General features: G+C 35.0%; 2 protein-coding genes across 2 annotated transcripts; one reads left to right on the top strand and one right to left on the bottom strand.

Moving 5' to 3' along the window:
- Positions 1 to 10,310: 10,310 nt before the first annotated feature.
- Positions 10,311 to 10,646, bottom strand: LOC126728453 (VQ motif-containing protein 1-like). The gene has a single exon (XM_050434268.1). The coding sequence runs from the start codon at positions 10,644 to 10,646 to the stop codon at positions 10,311 to 10,313; it is 336 nt and encodes a 111-aa protein (XP_050290225.1).
- A 5,854-nt stretch (positions 10,647 to 16,500) lies between these two features.
- On the top strand, positions 16,501 to 19,665 carry LOC126728452 (cullin-4-like). Its single transcript, XM_050434267.1, has 8 exons — positions 16,501 to 16,704; positions 17,235 to 17,349; positions 17,463 to 17,545; positions 17,634 to 17,687; positions 18,986 to 19,092; positions 19,191 to 19,281; positions 19,330 to 19,461; positions 19,588 to 19,665. The coding sequence occupies exons 1-8, from the start codon at positions 16,501 to 16,503 to the stop codon at positions 19,663 to 19,665; spliced, it is 864 nt and encodes a 287-aa protein (XP_050290224.1).
- The last annotated feature ends 278 nt before the right edge of the window (positions 19,666 to 19,943 follow it).

The following is a 19,943-nucleotide window of genomic DNA, read 5'->3' as shown; positions in this document are numbered from 1 at the left end:
AGAAGACTGCATATGAGATATGGAATGGGAAGAAGCCTAGAGTGAAGTATTTCCGGGTATTTGGAAGTAAATGCTATATCTTAAATGATCAAGAGAATCTTGGGAAGTTTGATGCGAGAAGTGATGAGGGTATTTTTCTTGGCTACTCTGCTACAAGTCGAGCGTATAGAGTGTTTAACAAGAGAACAAAGGCTGTGATGGAGTCCATAAATGTCAAGATTGATGATGCCTTACCTAAGGTGGAAATGATTGATGATGTAGAAGGGCCGAGCACCAAAGAGCCTGATGTTGAGGTAGAAGCTTTGGATATAGAAGGTGAAGAACCTATACCAGAAGTAGAATCGACTCCCATCAACCCAAGAATGGAAACGAGGTCGATGTCTAGAATTTCAAGTCCTCTTACTCCTCTAGAAGTTCATCCTCCTATCTCTCGTAGTGATGAAGTTTCCACTTCAAAAAGGCCATCTTCAAGAGTTATCAAGAATCATCCGGAAAGTAATATCATAGGATCTCTTGATGACGGTCTTCGCCTTAGGAAAGGAAATATTCTACTAGCCAATCATGTAACATATCACTGTTATCTTGCACAGTTTGAACCAAAAAGGGTTGAAGAGGCTCTTCAAGATGAGAATTGGGTTGAGTCAATGCATGAAAAGCTGAATCAGTTTGTGAGGAATGATGTGTGGGAACTTGCTCCACGGCCTGAGAACATTCATGTTATAGGCACAAAGTGGATTTTTAAAAACAAAACTGATGAAGATGGAGAGATAATTCGAAACAAGTCTCGGTTAGTAGCTCAAGGATACACACAAGTAGAAGGAGTGGATTTTGATGAATCATTCGCTCCGGTGGCAAGACTCGAATCCATTCGAATCCTCATGTCCATTGCGTGCACTTTGAATTTCAAACTTTATCAAATGGATATTAAGTGCGCTTTTCTGAATGGATATCTAAATGAAGAAGTATTTGTTGAGCAACCAAAAGGATTTGAGGATCCTCATTTTCCAGATCATGTATTAAGATTGAAGAAAGCCCTTTATGGCTTAAAACAAGCACCTAAAGCCTGGTACGATTGTCTTACACATTATCTTCTAGATAGAGGTTTCAAGAGAGGGTATGTCGATCGAACTCTGTTTGTCAAAAATGATGAAGATTATCTCCTTGTGGCACAAGTCTATGTTGATGACATAGTGTTTGGGGCAACTATCGAAGATCGTGCTACTGAATTTTCTGAGGAGATGAAGAAGGAGTTTGAGATGAGCATGGTGGGGGAGCTCACATTCTTCTTGGGTCTTCAAGTCAAACAACAGAAGGAGGGTATATTTGTATCTCAAGAGAAGTATGCCAGAAACATTGTCAAGAAGTTTGGACTAGACTCCAAAAAACATGCCTCCACTCCCATGAGCTCTTCCACTAAACTGAATGTGGATTCGTCGGGAGTTGAAGTAAGTCCTACATTGTATAGGAGCATCATAGGTAGTTTGCTCTACCTTACAGCCAGTAGACCGGACATTGCTTTCAGTGTGGGCGTTTGTGCCAGGTACCAAGCTAATCCGAAGGAATCTCATCTGACTGCTGCTAAGCGAATTATTCGATATGTGAATGGTACTGCAAACTATGGTCTGTGGTATTCAAAAGACTCAAATGCTTGTCTTGCTGGGTATTCAGATGCTGACTGGGCTGGTAGTGTAGACGATCGGAAAAGCACTTCAGGCGGCTGTTTTCATCTTGGTAACAATCTTGTCTCGTGGATGAGCAAGAAGCAGAATTCAGTGTCTCTATCTACTGCAGAAGCAGAATACATCGCTGCTGGAAGTTGCTGCACTCAGCTTCTTTGGATGAAGAAATTACTTCATGACTATGGAATTCCTCAAGAAACGATGTGTGTCTTCTGTGACAACACCAGTGCCATCAATCTTTCCAAGAATCCTGTCCAGCATTCAAAATCCAAACACATAGAGATACGTTACCATTTCATTCGGGATTTGGTAGAGGAAAGAGTTGTGTGTCTTGAGTTCATACACACCGACAATCAAAAGGCGGATATCTTCACCAAGCCTCTCGATGGTCCACGGTTTGAATCACTCCGTAAGACCATTGGTGTTGGTACAATTCCTTGACTCTCTTGTGTGTTGTGTGCTTCACATATTTATAATATGATAAGTCTGTCTGTGTTGGGGCACACACCTCTTTGTTTAGCTCTTTGTGCAACATGTTTCTTGTTTGTTTGTCCATTTGTGAATACTGTTGCTTCTTTTTATGTTTGTTCAATCATTTTTGTTTCTTGTGTTAAAAATCCAAAAATCACATAAAAAATTAGAAAATCAAAAAGCTTGATTGACTTTGTTGAGTCTTGTCTCAAAACTTGTTTCGCCTTGTACATTTGTGCTAATGGCTTTGTGCATTTTCGAGCATTGCTTGTTTCTTTGCACTCATACCTCTGTGAGAGAAATCTTGAAATCTTTGTGATTGTTGTAAATAGATCTTCAAACTTGTCATGAATGATTAGTGAATGGTTTTGTTGATCTTAAGACATGCATAGACTTGTGTCTATATATCTTCCCACTCTTTATTTTTGTTTTGCTATAAAGAGCTCACCAAATGTAAATCTCCAAATGAAAAGAGATATTGAGCTGCAAAAGCCTGTCGCACATTCTAGTATTTGACTAGGAAAAGGGTAAGCGACCTTATATTAAAGTGAATATTTATTCAAAAAGGCCAAAGGCCTGTTCTTTAAAGTGAAATGTCATATATCACTCTCACAATGAGAGATGATTGCCTCAAAAGATCAAAAAGATCAAATGTTATGATTGAAAGTGGAGTCAAATGATAAGCTCCAAGTTAAGTTATCAAGTTGTGTGGGAAGTCATATATACATATTTCTATAATTGAGATGGGTCACATAATCTAGTGCTAATTGTGTATGCCTTAGTTGAATTGATCATTGAAGCTTCACATTAGACAAAGGACTATCTCATTGTTGATATCCACACATAACACACAAGTTTATGTTCAATAAATGCCATATTCATTTGTGTGATTGTACTTGATGAAATATGTTTTCACATGCTCAATCTTTGTTAATTCAAGCACAAAAAGATTTTTGAGTGTTTTAGGTGTTTTTGGAAAGTATTTTGTTGAAAAATCTGAAAATTTCAAAAATCCAGTTTTGCCCTGTTTTGGCGGCTCAGTCTCGGGTATGTCAAGTCGCGAGTTTCAGTCGCATCTTCGCTGGTCATTTTTGGCGACTTGTTCGCGATTGGAAGGTCCAGTCGCAAGGTTCACTCAGAGATTTTCGCGGCTCAGCTCGTGACTCACTCGCGGGTAGACCTTCCAGTCGCGAAAAACACTTAGAAAAATTTTTCAAATTTTTGTCCTTGAGTGTTTTGGCGGCTTGATCTGGCGACTTTTTGGCAACTTGTTTCAGTCGCAAAAATCGCGTGTTTTGGATATATAGGGGCAGTTTTTAAACTTTTTATTTTTCCCTCGATCTTTTTGTGACTGTTCATTGTCTTTCTCATCTGCTCTTACACATTGACACCGTGCCTCCATTTTCGATCTCCATTATTTGCCTCTTTTTAGCTCAAAATCGTCGACTAACATGTATGGTTTTCTGTCCTGCACTCTTTTTTACTTGTTGTTACGGTTTTCCCTCTGGTTTATTCACATTTGATTGTGATTTTGTGATGGGTTTTTAGCTCAACTATTACTCTTTGTCCGTGCTCAGCTTGGATGCTTGTGTTTCTGTTTTTGAGCTGGTTTATTTTGGTGGTTGTGTTCTTCATCATGTGCTTAGCTAGGGTTAGCTATTTTTGTCTGATCTGTTGTTGATGTCGTGTTTCACTATGATCCTGTGTGGTATCATGTTGATGTGTTGTTGAATGTGGGTCCTTTTTCAGCTGATTATGTGGTTCTATTTGAACTCCCTATACTGTGTAGTTCTATTTGGGCTATTTGTGTCCCTCATTGCTATTTTCTGACCATTCTCATCCAGCTATTAGGGTTTCTTCATTGTCCCTAAAATTCCACTAACCCACTGCTAATTTAGTCTGTTGGATTGTGTTCTGTCATTTCCCTTGTTCATAATGCAGACTGGTCATGTCACCATTCAAGAAAGCTGCTGTGAAAGGAGGTAGTTCCAAAGGGAAGGAACCAATAATTGATGTTGATGATTACCCACCTCAACCAAAAGGGACTCGCTCTTCATTAAAGAGATTCGATCCCAACAAGTTCAGATCATATGCAGCCTATCAGTCTTATGAGAATTTCTTTCTACATGCCACACCACTACTAGAAAGAGCTTTGGATCAATCCTCACTTCATGACACTGACATTCCGAAATGGTTTGCTCACAAGGATTGGAATTATCTTCTCTCTGATCCGGATGACGTGTATGAAGAGTTGGTAAAAGAATTTTATGCTAACGCAATTGTGGAAGGAGATGAACTTAAGTGCTGGGTTCGGCAAAAGAGCTTTTCTGTCTCTCCTACATATCTGGCAGAAATTCTTCACATCAACAGACCCATTTTCCGACATTCACCGGTTTATGATGATCTCTGTCCTGATGAGAAGCTTCTCAAAGAAAGTCTTGGTCAAGACTTGGAGTTCTCACCCAATGGCAAATCCATCAGTGTTTCCTCCCTTTCTCCAAAACTGAGAGTGCTTACAATTGTGATGTTTCACAATTTGTACCCCTTATCAAGCACTGGGTATATGAACCTCGGACGTGCTTTGTTTCTTCATGATCTAATCTCTGATGTGGAAATAGACATCTGTGCTCATATCTTTCATGTTCTGCGCAAAACGGTTCTTCGAAATGAGTCTTGGATATGCATTCCTTTCTGCAGTCTCATTTCACGGATCTTGAAGCTCAAGGGAATTTATCCAACGGCTGATGAATCTCCTATCTCCAAACCAAGTCCAATCAACATGCGTACATTCAATGCAAGCATTGGACATAGTCGGAAGAGAGCCAAACCAGAAACTTCTGCATCTCACAGTGACTCTTAGTTTAGCACTCTCTCCCTAGATGAGAAACTTGATCGCATTGTATCCTCTGTCCACGAGTTGAATACAAAGATGTCTGGACTCACAGCTTCTCTACACCATCAAAGCACTCGATGGGATATGAAGTTTACTTCTCTTCAAACTCAATTGGATCAAATTCAGAGAAAGCTGGAAGAGGATGACTAGCCTATTCCATGACAAAAAGGGGGAGTGATAGGCATGATCAGAGGGGGAGAATATTACCTAAGGGGGAGTGTCTTTACATTCTTCTTCAGTTTCAATTTTTTCTTTAAGTTGATATATTGTGTTTTGTAAACTGTTATTCAGAATGCTTTTGTGTTTGTACCCATGTGCTTTTGTAAGCTTTTAGGGTTAATGTTTTATGCATAGTTTGTAGGCTTTATGGTATGTACCTTGCTTAATGCAGCCTTTATGCTATGTTGAAATCAGTACTTTAATCTAAATGTTTTGCATTTTGGTTTATGTACTGTCACTCTTGTGCCCTTGTAGGATTGTTCCTAGATGCATATGCCTTGTGTGTTATGCATTGGTTGAGTGTTGAGCATACAAGTGTCTTGCCTTGTGCTTGTTAACTTGTATGTCCTTGTGTTCATTCCAAGTGTGAATGAGCACTGTGATCACTACCTTGTGGTGTTCACTTGGTTGATCAAGCCATAGTTTATTTATTAACTCCATCTTTGCTTGATCACATATTGCCTGTTTCATATGCATTTATAATTTTCTGCTTACAATGATCATGGTGTATTGTTGTGTTTCAGGAGTATTATGTTAATATGATTCAAGTGCTTCACAGCTTCTAGAGTTAGGTGTGAGTGAGTTTTGTTCAACTGTTCCCAACTCACATGTTAAGTCTAGAGTCTGTTTTAGGGTTTTGTCACGGAATAGCCAAAGGGGGAGATTGTAAGGTTGAATTTATTCAACCATCTAATTGGTTTTATTCCGTGCCAAATTTGCTTGTAATTCAGCATTTAGTAACCCTGTATTTAGATGGGTTTGTTGTAAGGGTAGTGAGTGAGATAGAGTGAAGATTGCTCAAGAGTGTGCAAGAAAACAGAGACTCGCGGCTGGGACTCGCGGGTTACTTGCGGCTGCAAGCCGCCAGAAGCAGCACACGTGCCAAGCATGTTGGAAGATGAACAGTCATGCTAGCTGGAGCACTACAGGACAAAACAGGACAACTGGCCATACGGTTAACTCGCGACTGGATCTCGCGACTTAGTCAAGCCGCGAGCCACCCCTGTTTTGTAAAACCTGACGTTTCACATTCCTCTCCCACTCCAGTATAAATACCCCTTTTGCCTACGATTGAAAGAGAGTTTCCAGAGAGAATTTTGAGAGAGAAACCCTAAAGAAAAACCAAATTGCTTCACCCACAATCTCTACCTTAGAGTCTCTTCAAATTCCTCAACTCTCTTCCTCTCCATTGTCAAATCCTTGAGAGGCATTATACCAAACCTGGTCTCACCATCATCATCACTGTGAGACAGTTGTTTGGATTTCTGGGAAGCAGTTAAGAAGGAACCAATCTTCATTGGTTGATGCTATGGTCTAGTAGCGGAATCCGGAAAGCTAGAAAAGAAAAAGGTTTGGCGCAACCTCGTTGGAGCAAGAAGCTTGGAGGGCTTAGGTGCACTGGAGCAACCTAGTGGATTGATTACCGCTTGGAGGGCGGTGGAGAGGTTTTTCGCCGAGGACTTCGGTTTCCTCTTCGATAACACATCGCATGTTGTCTTTGTGTTTGCATCTTCCTTCCTCTCTATCTTTGCCTTTATATTACCTGCTGTGGTTTTATTTTGTTATGGCTTAGATAGTATTTAACCAATTTCGTATTATAGCATGTGTTAAGTTTCCGCACACTAGTTGTTTGACATATTGCTTGTATTGGTTAAGTTGTATTTTGGGGGTCTAAACGTTCAAAGGTGTTTTGTACACGTTTTTGAACTTTCAGTTTCAACGACTCATTAATTGTGATTAAAGATCTTATTTATATCTGCTCTTAGATAAGAATCTTATAGAATAAATAGTATAATAAAAATAGAAAAAGACAAAACTTTTTATCTTATTATTCTGTTGATGGGTAAAATATGAATTCCCATCTATAAAATAATTAAAGATACTAAAAAGACAGTTGAAACTTTATATCTTCTATTTATTCTTTATTTTTCAAACCAAAAAATATCATTTTAAAAATGAAGTAGACAAAAGACTCTTTATTCTACTTAAATTTCATATTGATACATTCAAAACATTAAGGAATGGGAATCATTCCTTTTGGATTTTTTTTCTTTTTAATGATTTATTATGATTTCTTATAATATTTATATAATATTATAAGAAATCAGAAAAGAACCGAAAAATGAAACTTAAAGTATAATTTTTACTTTTTTTAGAGTCAGAGATAGATTCCAATTATTCCAACATTTGATTATTACCATGTGGTAGAGGATCATGAAATTCGTTCAAGAAAAGCCAAACGTGTTGTAATTTTCACTGATACTACAAAGAATACCGATACTGATACTAATAACAAAAATACTGATAATCCTGATGAAACTGGCGAGGTAGCTTTGATTCGTTATTCACAACAATCGGATTTTCATCGAGATATAATAAAGGGCTCTATGCGAGCTCAAAGGCGTAAAACAGTTATTGTGGAACTGTTTGAAGCAAATGTACATTCACCCTTTTTTTTGGATAGACTGGGCACCCCCCCCCCCCTTTTTTCTTTTGATATCCCCGAGCGGCTGAAAGGCATTTTTCCAAATTGGATTTGGAAAAAAAAATATATATATAATTTCAGATTATACAGAGGAAAATAAAAAGGAAAGTGAGAAAACAGAGGAGGACAAAAGAGAAAAATACAACAGAGATGAGAAAACTCGTATAGAAATAGCAGAGGCCTGGGATAGCCTTATAGTTGCTCAAGTAATAAGAGGTTCTTTATTAGTAACACAATCGATTCTTAGAAAATATATTCTATTACCTTCATTGATAATAGCATATTCAGGATTCCAAGAGATACCGTACGGAGTCCGTCTTTTTCGATTATTCTCGATCTGTGTAATGTAATAGAGTACTATATGTTTCAAGTAGGACATACAAAATAAAATTTAACATAGTAACCTTGATATAATACTTTTAAGATTAAAGGTATATCCCTTTCTATTTCTAACTACGATTTTGTGTAACCTCAATTACTAATTGAAATTAGTAATGCGAATTTGAAACAATTTATCTCATTCAACTTTCACACTGAATTTTTGATATATGTGCATCCTGTAATTAATCCAAGGAAATAGTATATTAATAATAGTATATTAATAAAATAAAAAGAAAGCTCAAAAAAGAAGGATCCCATCTCTCTTTCTCTCTTAGCGAGGGCTATCTCTCTTAGTGAGAGTGAGGGAATGAATAATCTTTTTTAAGTTTAAGGGTCCTGCCGAAAAAAGAACAGGGTTTTTAATGAATTTGATGGAATACTATATTTTTTTATACCCCGGCTTTCCTTATTATATATTATACTTATACTTCTTTGTTTTCCAAGAAGATTAGATCATTAAAAATTAAAGGGAGGTTCGAACTTACCTTTTTACATTTTGCTTCTATTGTTTATTTTATTGGGTTTTTTATAACCAATGTAAGTAAGTGTAAAAGAGGTCATATGATATCTCATTAGATGCTTAAGGGGGGCGTACTTTATAGAAACTGTAGTTTATAGAAACTAAAGAGTGGAATAGAATGATAAATAACGTAAAAGAATTATTGATTAGATTCATAATCCGAATTGCAATTTGGTATGGATAAAGGATCTTCCTATGTTATACTATTTAATTCTCGACGATGAATCAATTAATTTGATAGCTCAGATATTGTTATTCATAATATTGATCTGATTCGATATCATCGAGATGTAATTCATACCATTGAATATTGCATTTACAGGCGAAAGGTTTATCAGCTCTATGGGATTAAATCCCGAGTTATTTCAAATTAAATAAAAATGAAACGATGAGATTATGGAAGTAAATATTCTCGCATTTATTGCTACTGCACTGTTCATTCTAGTTCCGACTGCTTTTTTACTTATAATATACGTAAAAACGGTCAGTCAAAATGATTAATTTGACTTAAACTTGACTGTTTCGTTCTTATCAATGATTGAAAAGAAAAAATAAAAAATGAAAAGTATTCCAATTTCATGTCTTAAATGAAACAAGCGGACTAGAATTATCAGTATGGTAGAAAGATTCATATATTTCTTTTTACCATACTTATTATATTATTTTAGAATATAAAGTTTTACTGTATAAAGATAGAGGTTTAATATAGATCAATCCACAATATCAGTAGCTTCGATTGTGGATGGGATGCGGGATTTATGTAAGGTCTTTAGGCAGCTTGAATTTCTCATGTAAAAAGAAAGGGCAATAGACCAACCCATTTATTAGCTAAGTATGCAGGAGGCATAGATGATTTTATTGTATGGATGGAAGAGAATCCTTACTTTCTTGAGCAAGCTCTTTCACATGATGTTCTTTCTTAACTATTTTGAATAAAGTTTTCAGTTTTCCTATCAAAAAAAAAAAAAAAACAGTAGTAATATGATGGATTTGAAATATCATCTCCCAAACCCATCCATCAATTTTATTAATAGGAAAAAAGAAAAAGAAAAAGAAAAATATTCTATTCTATTCATTTTATTTAAACATAAATTCAAATTCAAACTTTTTTCGTTAAATACCTGTATTGAAATGAACCATAGTTTGACAAAACAATCATGTTTCCACCAGGAAAATTAATCTTTTTTTTTCCTCCTTTTACATTCTATGATGCACAAAATATTTTAAAGCAGAATTGTTAAATCATTTCAGACAGAAATTATAGAATATCCAGCGAAAGCATTTGTCCACACATACATGCACTGGCATAAGCACAGCCACTCATTACCACAACAACAACGAAGATATATCATATATGCATGAAAGTTCCTTGGCAATTATTGTCCACCATAGCTTGCAGGGCCGCTGTATATGTTTGACTTCATCAAAATGCACAAAGATTATTGACTAGATATCTCAAAACAACTAACATTGAAATTCAAACAAAAACACACATTGAGATTAAATTTTATATACATATTAGGCAACAAGCGTAAAATTGAACTGGAATCTTGTAACTCAATTGATAATCTTTAGTATTTCTAACTGATACATACAAGATTCAAATCTCTTCTCTTAATGTAACTATCAAATTATACAAAAATAAAAATAAAAATGCAAGATCTACTGAGCCCATAGCCAGTGAAATTCCTCCATTGGAGGCACCTCCGACATCAAACTATCCAATTCTTTAAACGACATGCCCTTCGACAACATCGGAACTGCACTACTACTTCCACAACCACCATTTCCGAAGTGGCCTGACCTCTCAATGCCACCATTCACCGCAACGGGTCTCTTTCTCTTTCCAGCAGCATACGAACTTTTTTCTATCCATTCAACACACGAATCCTTACCAGTAAGGCTCTGAACTACAGATTTGAAGCTGGTGGTGTCTGTTTCCACGTACTGGGTATTGATAAGCACAACTTTCACTGCATCATGACTTGTGTATGCCATTGAAAAAAATACTACTAGCTAGCTTTGGAACTTTTTCTTTGCTTCGCTAATGGGGGTTTTGGTGTGCTTTTTTTGTTGTGTGTTTGTTTGAATAAGTTGGGTATTGACTGTGTACGTGTGTGTGTGGTTTTTATATAGAAACTGGGGCTGCGAATATCTAAGGAGAAAAAGGGAACAAATGTGGGGTTTTGACAGTTAAGACTAAAGAGGGGATGAATCAATTGACCGTTAAAGTAGCAGTCTAGAAGGACCAAAATCCAAAAGTCTCGGTCAAATTAGCACGCTCCGATTTAAAAATCTGCGAAATTCGCAAAGTCATCATCACCCTATCTTTCCACTCACGTGCCAAAAAATATATATATTGAAAGGTGGCAATATTACTTGCCAATCAAGCACATCTAGAATATATAGTAAAGTAGTATATAAACAATAAAAGATAAGTAATTTTTTTAAGATAATATATTTGAACTTATTTTCTACTCTATAATTGATTCTTCTTAATCATTAGATTATGATAATAATTATTTTTTGTATAGGAAAAATTAGAATCTCAGATCATTTATTCAGGGACATTAGTCTTTTATCAAATACTTTAATTGAAACCCACAAAAATTGTATTTATATAAATATGATATGATTTAAATTTATAGCATTCATTTCATAATAACTACTATTTATCAATAAGTTAAAATATTGATTGGTTTTTAGCAGAATTTGAACCTAAGTACTTCGTTCACAAAAAATATTTTACTTGTTTAGCTTATTGAATGAAACATAGAGGGATAAGTTTAATAAAAAAAAAAAGGTTTGGCTAAAACAATGAAACGAGTTTTTCATTTCACCCTATGAGGGTCGCTTGCCTCAACTCAATGAGAGTGGTGTGTGCACATGTGCATGTGCTTTAAGGCCAATTGGTTAGGTCTTTCTCCTTCCCACTAATTAAAGTTGAGTGCTCCTTAAGGTTCAACTCATATCCAACTTCATTGTAAAGAAATCTATCTAAGGGTGTGTTTGTTTGGAGGTAAAATAGAGTGGATGGAAAACTTTGAAGAGAAAATATGAATGAAAACTTTTTTGAAGTGTATTTGGTTGGGTGAGGAGGAAGGAAAATAAATAGTGAAGCCAGGTGTTTTCTCTCTGGGCCCACCAAAAAGTTTTCTCTCCAAAATGGAGAGAAAATTAAGAGAGGAAAGCTCATGAAATGAGCTTCCAAAAATACCCTTGGAATTCACATCTCTCCAACTGTTGGTTTTTTTTTTTTTTTTTTTTTTTTTTTATTTTTTTGCTTGCTTGCTTTTGTCTGGATATGTTGGCTTCTTTTCATCTTCTTTTTTTCTTTATTTTTTTTTTTCCTGGACGTGTAGCTTTCTTCTTCTTCTTCTTCTGTTTTGTGTGTTTTTTTTTTTTTTTGGTGCTCATATGTCTTTTTTTTCTCATTAATTTTGGTTGGTATTTTTTTTGTTTTTTTGTTTTTAGAAAATAGTTTTTGGTTTATTTTTTTTTACATTTTTTTTTTTTTTTTTTTTTTTTTTTTTACTGAAGTGTCCATCTATACACAATTTTAAAAAAATATAATGTGTTACTTTTTGTTTTATTTAATAGGGACATTATGGTAAATTTATATAAAATTTATTTTCAACCAAACAAAAAATTTTTTCATCCCTTCACTTTTCCACCCTCCCAACCAAAAACAAATTAGAAAAACTAAAATTTTTTCTATCTTCTCACTTTTTGATCATCTCTCCATTTTTTATCCTCCTACTTGTCCATCCTTCCAACCAAACGAACCCTAAAGTTCAATTCCTTTATTATTATATGAGACAATTTTATGATTATGTTTAAGTCAATACTTAAGGAGTCAATTTATCATTTCCTACCACATGATTTTAGACAAATAGTAACATAACCTTAATCTTCTTACTAAAAAGAACATGTGTATGTGTGTGTGTGTATATATATATATATATATAGAGAGAGAGAGAGAGAGTGTGTGTGTGTGTGTGTATATATATATATATATATATATAGAGAGAGAGAGAGAGAGAGAGAGAGAGAGAGAGAGAGAGAGAGAGAGAGAGAGAGCTAGAGAGGTTCCATTTAACTTTGACTCAAAGATAATCACCCCAATATTTCCAAACAATATCGAGATACCATAGTAAATTACTAATTAATAATAAAACGTCATTTGAAAATTAAATCTCATTTATCCTAACAAGTTTATCATTGAAGTTGGATATAAATAAATTAATAATTACAACCTTGGTGAAAGAAAACAAGCTTATCTTTTCCCATCATATATATTATTAATTATCCAAAATATAATTTTTAGTTGAAAAAGATTATAGGAAACTCCCAGGAGGGGGGTCTCCAATCATCGCAATTCGCACATGCAAAAACTTTAAGCTTATTTTATGAGATAAGATAAGAGAGACGTGGGATCTTGGTCATTTCGCTGCTCTTCTTTTTCAAACACCCGAAATTTCTTTAACCTTTCAGCTCTTGTCTGTCTTTGCAGCTCATCAGTTACCTGGACATAATTTGGTGAAGTTACGTACTCCACAAGCTTAATCCAATTATTTCTATGGGATTATATTAGAATATTCTAGTTTTATGTGTCAAACCAATCTAGTCAATAAGTTTAATTTGGTTTATTAGCGTTTGGTAAAATATGGCATACAGCTAGCACGTGAAATCACACAATTAAGCATGATTGGTCTCAATTTTATTAGCCTATTTTGGTAGCGAAATTTCCGGATGTGACTGTCTCATGCATTCTATTTGAAATTCACATATCAGTTTCACATAAGGTGCATAAGACAGACAAGAAGTACCTTCTCCTTCTAGTATGTGATGTGAGCCAATTAGAAGATGTCTGCATCTTTAGGTTATCTTACCATGGAATTATCCTACTTATAACCATTTATATCTTAATTTATAAATTATAAATCAATTATTTTGTTAGGTACAGTTTTTTAAAGACTCTTGCTTATTATAGGTACAATTTATCAAATTAAATCTAACTTAATTTTTTATCTCATCAAAATAGATTAGTGCACCGAACACAACCATAGTGTCCAAGAAGGTACATGCGTTGCACCCATGTTCCATCCTCATCACATTTGACTGGGTGACATATAGAGCACAAGATACGTCCTGATGGTGGCTCAAATGTTAGGTTCAATAACTCTGGGAAAAAAAATAGTTAAAAACTCTTAGGCTCAATAATGAATCTATGACTTTTTTCTGAAAATCAATGAAGCAAGACTTACATAAAGGAACACACCGTTGTTAATAAATTCTAAATAAGGACTCAGGGATAAAATATTGTTCAATTTGATGCCCCATAAATTGATTTGGAGGCAAGGTATGGAAGGCCAAATTGTGTCTTGATGACATAAATTAAACCTACTGAAAATAGAAAGGACATAAGCCGAACTAGTTGGGAAGAATCCGAGTCAAATTATGTCTTGTTATTTACGTTAAAATATACAAACAAAAAGAACATAAGCCAAACCCTTCGAGAAATCCTGTGCCCCTAGGTGGATACAGCATTTGATTTTACTCTATTTGCTGCCAATACATATATACTTTAGAACCTGAATTAAGCTGACTGTGAATAGATTCGAGAAAAAGATTTTGCAAACAAAATGCTGAAAAAAAAAAACTAAGGTTAAATTGCATGTTAATTAAAAAAAGAAAAAGAAACAAGGGTTTCAATTTGAGGATCAAATATAATCAAACATGTAACCCTTGTTTCAAAATCCTCTACCTCTCCCGATTTGTTAGTAACACATGCACTACATTTGCTGATTTGGCTGTCTTGTTTTCCTATATTCAAATTTCTTTACATGTAGAGACTCCATGTTCTTTAAGTGATCGAACTCAGTTACATGAATTTCATTTACCACCTTAGTATTTTTCATCTATTAGTTGACTACAATGATCTTCTTGAAAGAATTTCAAAAGTACAAAGACTTAATTGAAACATTTCAAAAGTATAAAAAGCTAAGTTTCAGATAAGGATTAAAGGTTGAGAACAAAAATGTGCAATTTAACCAAGCATAAAACAGCTCTGCTTTTTCTTATCACTTTTTTGTGTGTCCCCTTGATAGCAGCTACTCGTGGGCCGCCTATAAAACCTCCCCACTTGTTTTACCTAAGGCTACTTGGGACCTAAACTGGACCAAGTTGCTCCACATGTGATTTGGCAAATTATGCCATATGGTGAGTATCTCATCTTCATATCTTGATAAGTCATTCATTGGTAGGTAACAACTACTAGCTTCTTATCTTATACGCATCAATAAATGTCACTTGTCCGCATAGAATACTTGAAGAAACTTGTCAAGTGCATAGAAGGCTTGAAGACACTTGTCCAGCCAAGTCCAAGATATAAGAAACTATTCCCTTATCTTATGGGATATAGTTAATTATTAGCCGGAAATAACAACCACTTTTAATTAGTTTTACCCATAAAAGAAGAGCTCCTTATGAACACAATTCTCCATTGACAAACTTATTAATATTGAGATAAATCTCTTACTGTATTTTCTTTGTAGTTTTCCCCTTATTTCGTAGGGCTATGCAATTGGTGTTCATGCCAATAAGTTTTTTCCTTGTAAATTGTTACTTTGTTAATGTTATTTATATCAAGTTTGACTTAGTTTGGTTCAAGTTCTTTTTTTTTTTGTTAACTTAACTTCATGAATACTTGATGGCATTGAATCTCACTTAGAACTTAGTTTTGGAACTTGATAACTTAGAACCTTAGAGCATTAGAGCATTAGTATTGGTGGTACCAAAAATTTAACAATTTAGCATCACAAAAAGCTATTTTATTTATTTTACTACCTCACTTTACAAAACATCTAACATCAATAGTTTTATTTTAGCATTCAATACAATAAAATAATATAAATAACACAATAAAATAATAAATCTACTATAGCAAACAACAACCACAACCACCAAAGATAGCTGTGCACTGTAGTAACTCAACAGCAAAAAAATATGATTTTTGCTGCAGCACACTTTTGTTATATTTAATTGGTAAATTTAGCATTTTACCTATTTGCCTCCCCAATACTAGGTCATATTATTTTAGAGAAAATTTTCAAAGCATATTATCTGAATCTATGGATTCCGAATCAGAAGTGGTCATCTACTACGGCTCCAGGTCAAATGAAATGAAAAAAAAAAAATATATATATATATATGTTAATAATATATATATATATATATTAATTGTAGCCTGTATCAAGTTTGGATCAGGCTTGTCTAGTGCTCTAAAAATCAGGCCTTGATTCTTAGCGGACGCCCGCAAAGATGTGTACTTCATGGGCTGGTCTCATATGCATGTGGGAATTTCATTCACTTTCTTAACATGAAAATAAAGAAGCCCATTCAAATGTAGTCCATTGTGCCACACTGCCACCAACTTACTTTGGACTTTGAACCATAAATCCAACTGTTATTGCAGCCCGCCCTCAACACAGACAAATATCCATTCGCTTCTCAAATTTAAAATTTTCAAATTTAAGCGCTATACAATGCCCTCTTCAAAGGTTTCTATCAATTCCATCAATTTATTTTAGGGTTTCTCTCTCTTTCAAGAATATCCATTTTTTGGCTGAAACTCTTTAAGTTTTAGGTTTATTTCAGCTTCGATCCTTAGATTTTGCTCTGGATTTTTATGCAATTTAGTTACTGGATGGAATTTGTTGAATCTAGATGCTGATTCAACGGCCTTATTTCTAATGCAATTTGGTTAGCATTGGTGGTTTCAATTCTGGAACTTATTAGCTGAATTTAGGGTTTTTGGAACTCTATTTCCTTAATAGTTGAAAGTTGAAACATGGTAATAGCATGCTTCTCGGTCATCTCAACCCCGGTTGCCGAAGATTACTATCAGCTAGTTCTCCAATGGCCGTCAACCTATTGTCTTACCGTCAACTACAGTTCCTCTTGTAGTTCACCACATAAGATCACTATACATGGAAGTTGGCCTAGTTACACTACTAATCGAACACCAAACTACACTGGAAATGGGAATGGGAATGTTAGGTAGATAAGACCATTCTTCTTCATAGGAATGAGGCCATTGCTAATAAGTACACAGGATCTTCGCCCTTACACCAGTTATCGAGAAACGGAGTTTACATCATAAGAATTCATAATTTTTATATTAGAAAGAGTTAGGTGTGCATGCAAACTGTCAGACAAATTAATTCAGTCACTACTCGCCAGGAAAGATACCTAATCTGACTCCAGTAATAAGCTCATCCAACTGGTACAGTGACTTGCATTATTTGCTTTTTCATAGTTGTATAGCGTTCTGCCCAACCCACATCAATCATACTGCTTTAGTTGCCAAAATATTTGAGTATCCTAAAACAAAACTAAGAGTTCTTGAAAGCCTATGGAAGTTTCTCTCTTTCATGGTGGGAGTTGTTCTCGGAAAGATTAATGATTCAGGAAATCCTTTACTTGTTAAAATCTGCATCAATCTTATGTTTGTTTTGTTTTGTTTTGTTTTTCTTTTTATCTATTAAGTCATTATTTCTGATATATTTGTGCTTCTTTTCATAGAACCAACCTGCTGAGCTGATTGCGAGATTTCTGGATGAAAAGCTTCGTGCTGGGAATAAGGGTACTTCTGAGGAAGAATTGGAGGGTACTCTTGATAAAGTTCAGGTTTATTCAGGTTAGTTTGGCTATTGGATTAACTAACAGTTCTATTGTCTGGTAATGCTTGTTCTTGCTACTATTTACGTCTCATTCTTGCTTATTAATGAAGGGGCAAGGATGTGTTTGAAGCATTTTATAAGAAGGATCTTGCGAAAAGGCTGCTTCTGGTAAAGAGCGCTTCCATTGATGCGGAGAAATCCATGATCTCTAAGGTTAAGCATTGATTTTTGGGACTTGCATATATTTGCTGCATGTTCTTCATTTATTCATTATGCTAACAAGTTTTTGTTGCTAAAGCAGCTAAAGACACAGAGTGGTAGCCAATTTACAAACAAACTTGGAGGAATGTTCAAAGTACACACATCTGTTAATCTGTATAAATTTCGGGTTTGAAAATTGTCAATTATTACTATTGCTATTAAAGATGATTTCAAATTGTGTGCTCTTTTTGTTGGGGGGTGGAGAAACCTTTATGGAAGGCTCCCTTCCAATTCAAATCCTTTCAATTTTAATCCAGATGTAAGACACATTTATGAAATCCAATGGTCCTAAAAAAACACACATGAACCACACAAAATCAAATAAATACCACATTTCTCACATTGGCTAAAAATGGAAGGGAATTGGAGGATTTGAATGGAAGGGGATCTTATCCTAACATTTAATATCATCTAGATGATATGACCTCGATAATGTGTTGATGTCATGAATGGGATGGCAGCTTTTGTCCTATTTTCTAAATCTAAAGTTTACACTAGGGTCTTACTTGGTTTGATGGAAGAACCCGTTCATTTGAGGTTTAAGCCATGCAGTCCACATATTAAATTATGGATTAGCACCTTGGTCTAGGCCTAACTTTTGGTGGATTTATTAGGGGAGCATGTGTTAGCTTGCAATTCTCTTGAGCGATGTAAGAATCATTTAGACATACAAAATTCATGTTTTCACCACTAATCCACATTTAAGATTTTCATGTGACCAAGTGTGTGTTTGGTTCTAAATTAAAAAGTCAACTTATTTTACTATTAAGTTTATTTTTGTTTTTATTCATGAGTCTTACTGCATTTTTTGGTACTACTCATGGATCCTATCGTATTATTTCAGCAAACTTTTATCTTTATCTACAATACTTTCAGTAAAAAAATTTCAATTTTAGTAAACTAAGTAGATCCCAAACAGACTCCAAGTGTTTGCATCCTGAGTACTGAATCAACTTTTTATGATGCTCTAGGAATCGAGACTTCAAATTGACAATGATATGAAGATCAAATCTAGTTAATGTTTAGTGCAGCACTGTGCTGACAAATTATTGTCTACTGTATTGTGTATAATTTGTACTTATAGAAAAAAGTACTGTGTAATTTGTATTAGTGAAGTTCAGCAAGGGGGAGATGAAGTGTCATGGGTTGACTTTCTACAGTAAGAAGTTCATCATATGAGCTTCTGTAGTCAATTTGTTAGCCTCTATATTATCCTTATCACTTCATTATCATGATTTTGCAGTGCGCATTTTGAGCTTTTATCTTTAAAAAAGCTTAGTAAATGATTTTTTTATTCCCCGTTAAGAAACACTCACCATATGAGCTTTTATAATGACTTTGCATGCGTTAGTTAATGATAGTTTCTGCGTTGTTTTTGTGAAACATTTTCAGGACATTGAATTATCAAAAGAAATAAATGAATCCTTCAAACAATCACCCCAGGCCAGGACAAAACTCCCGTCCGGGATTGAGTTGACTTTACATGTTTTAACAACAGGGTAGCTCTTACTTTGTTCATTATCTTCAAACACAATCGGATTTTTCATTCACCAAATATTCCCAAGTAGCTTCATTGGTTTTGGGTGACTAACTGCAGGTACTGGCCAACATATCCGCCCATGGATGTTAGACTTCCTCGTGAATTGAATGTCTACCATATAGCTCTTTCAATTGCAGGTTGTTTCATTGTGCTTCTGAGCAGCTGTCTCAATCTTTTCTTTTGCTTGGTGCTATAGTACATTTTCAAGGAGCTCTACTTAAGCAAGTACAGTGGGAGGCGCTTCATGTGGCAAAATTCATTAGGTCATTGTGTGTTAAAAGCTGAATATCCTAAAGGTAAAAAGGAGCTGGCAGTTTCTCTGTTTCAGGCTGGTCTCTTTTAGGCCATTATGCTTTGTTTTGTTTTTCAGTACTCTTTATTATTATTATTGATTTTGCCTACCCAAGTGGACAACTTATAGTGTTCTGGTTATACTGTATGTCTTGTGCTACAGACTGTTGTTTTGGTGCTCTTTAATGATGCTGAGAGGCTAAGCTTTCAAGATATTGAGGACTCCACTGATGGACTTTGAGTTTTGGTTGCCACTCACATGATGGAACTTGAAGCTAACATTGCATTGATGGGAGCAGGAAAATGCAATACAGATGAAGGAAAAAGTGGAGGAGAATATAAGCACTACTGAACGAGTTTTTCAGGACTGTCAATATCAGGTCAAACCTAAGTTTGTGTTACTATTTTAGGAAAAAAATTGCTAAACAGCACCTGACCAAACTTATTTAGTTATGTAGCATTTTTTTGAAATTCGAGTTTGTCAAACTCAATTTCAAGTAAAACTTGAGTTTACCAAAC

Source organism: Quercus robur, chromosome 5, assembly GCF_932294415.1.
Source record: "Quercus robur chromosome 5, dhQueRobu3.1, whole genome shotgun sequence".
Taxonomy (NCBI): Eukaryota; Viridiplantae; Streptophyta; class Magnoliopsida; order Fagales; family Fagaceae; genus Quercus; species Quercus robur.
Note: the sequence above shows the minus strand (reverse complement) of the source record. Positions and strands in the feature narration are given on the sequence as shown.

Coding starts and splice junctions, on each gene's coding strand:
- LOC126728453 (XM_050434268.1), bottom strand. CDS start 10,646: ATGGCATACACAAGTCATGATGCAGTGAAAGTTGTGCTTATCAATACC.
- LOC126728452 (XM_050434267.1), top strand. CDS start 16,501: ATGGTAATAGCATGCTTCTCGGTCATCTCAACCCCGGTTGCCGAAGAT. Junction 16,705..17,234: donor CTGGAAATGGGAATGGGAAT/GTTAGGTAGATA, acceptor TTCTTTTCATAG/AACCAACCTGCTGAGCTGAT. Junction 19,093..19,190: donor TTACATGTTTTAACAACAGG/GTAGCTCTTACT, acceptor GACTAACTGCAG/GTACTGGCCAACATATCCGC.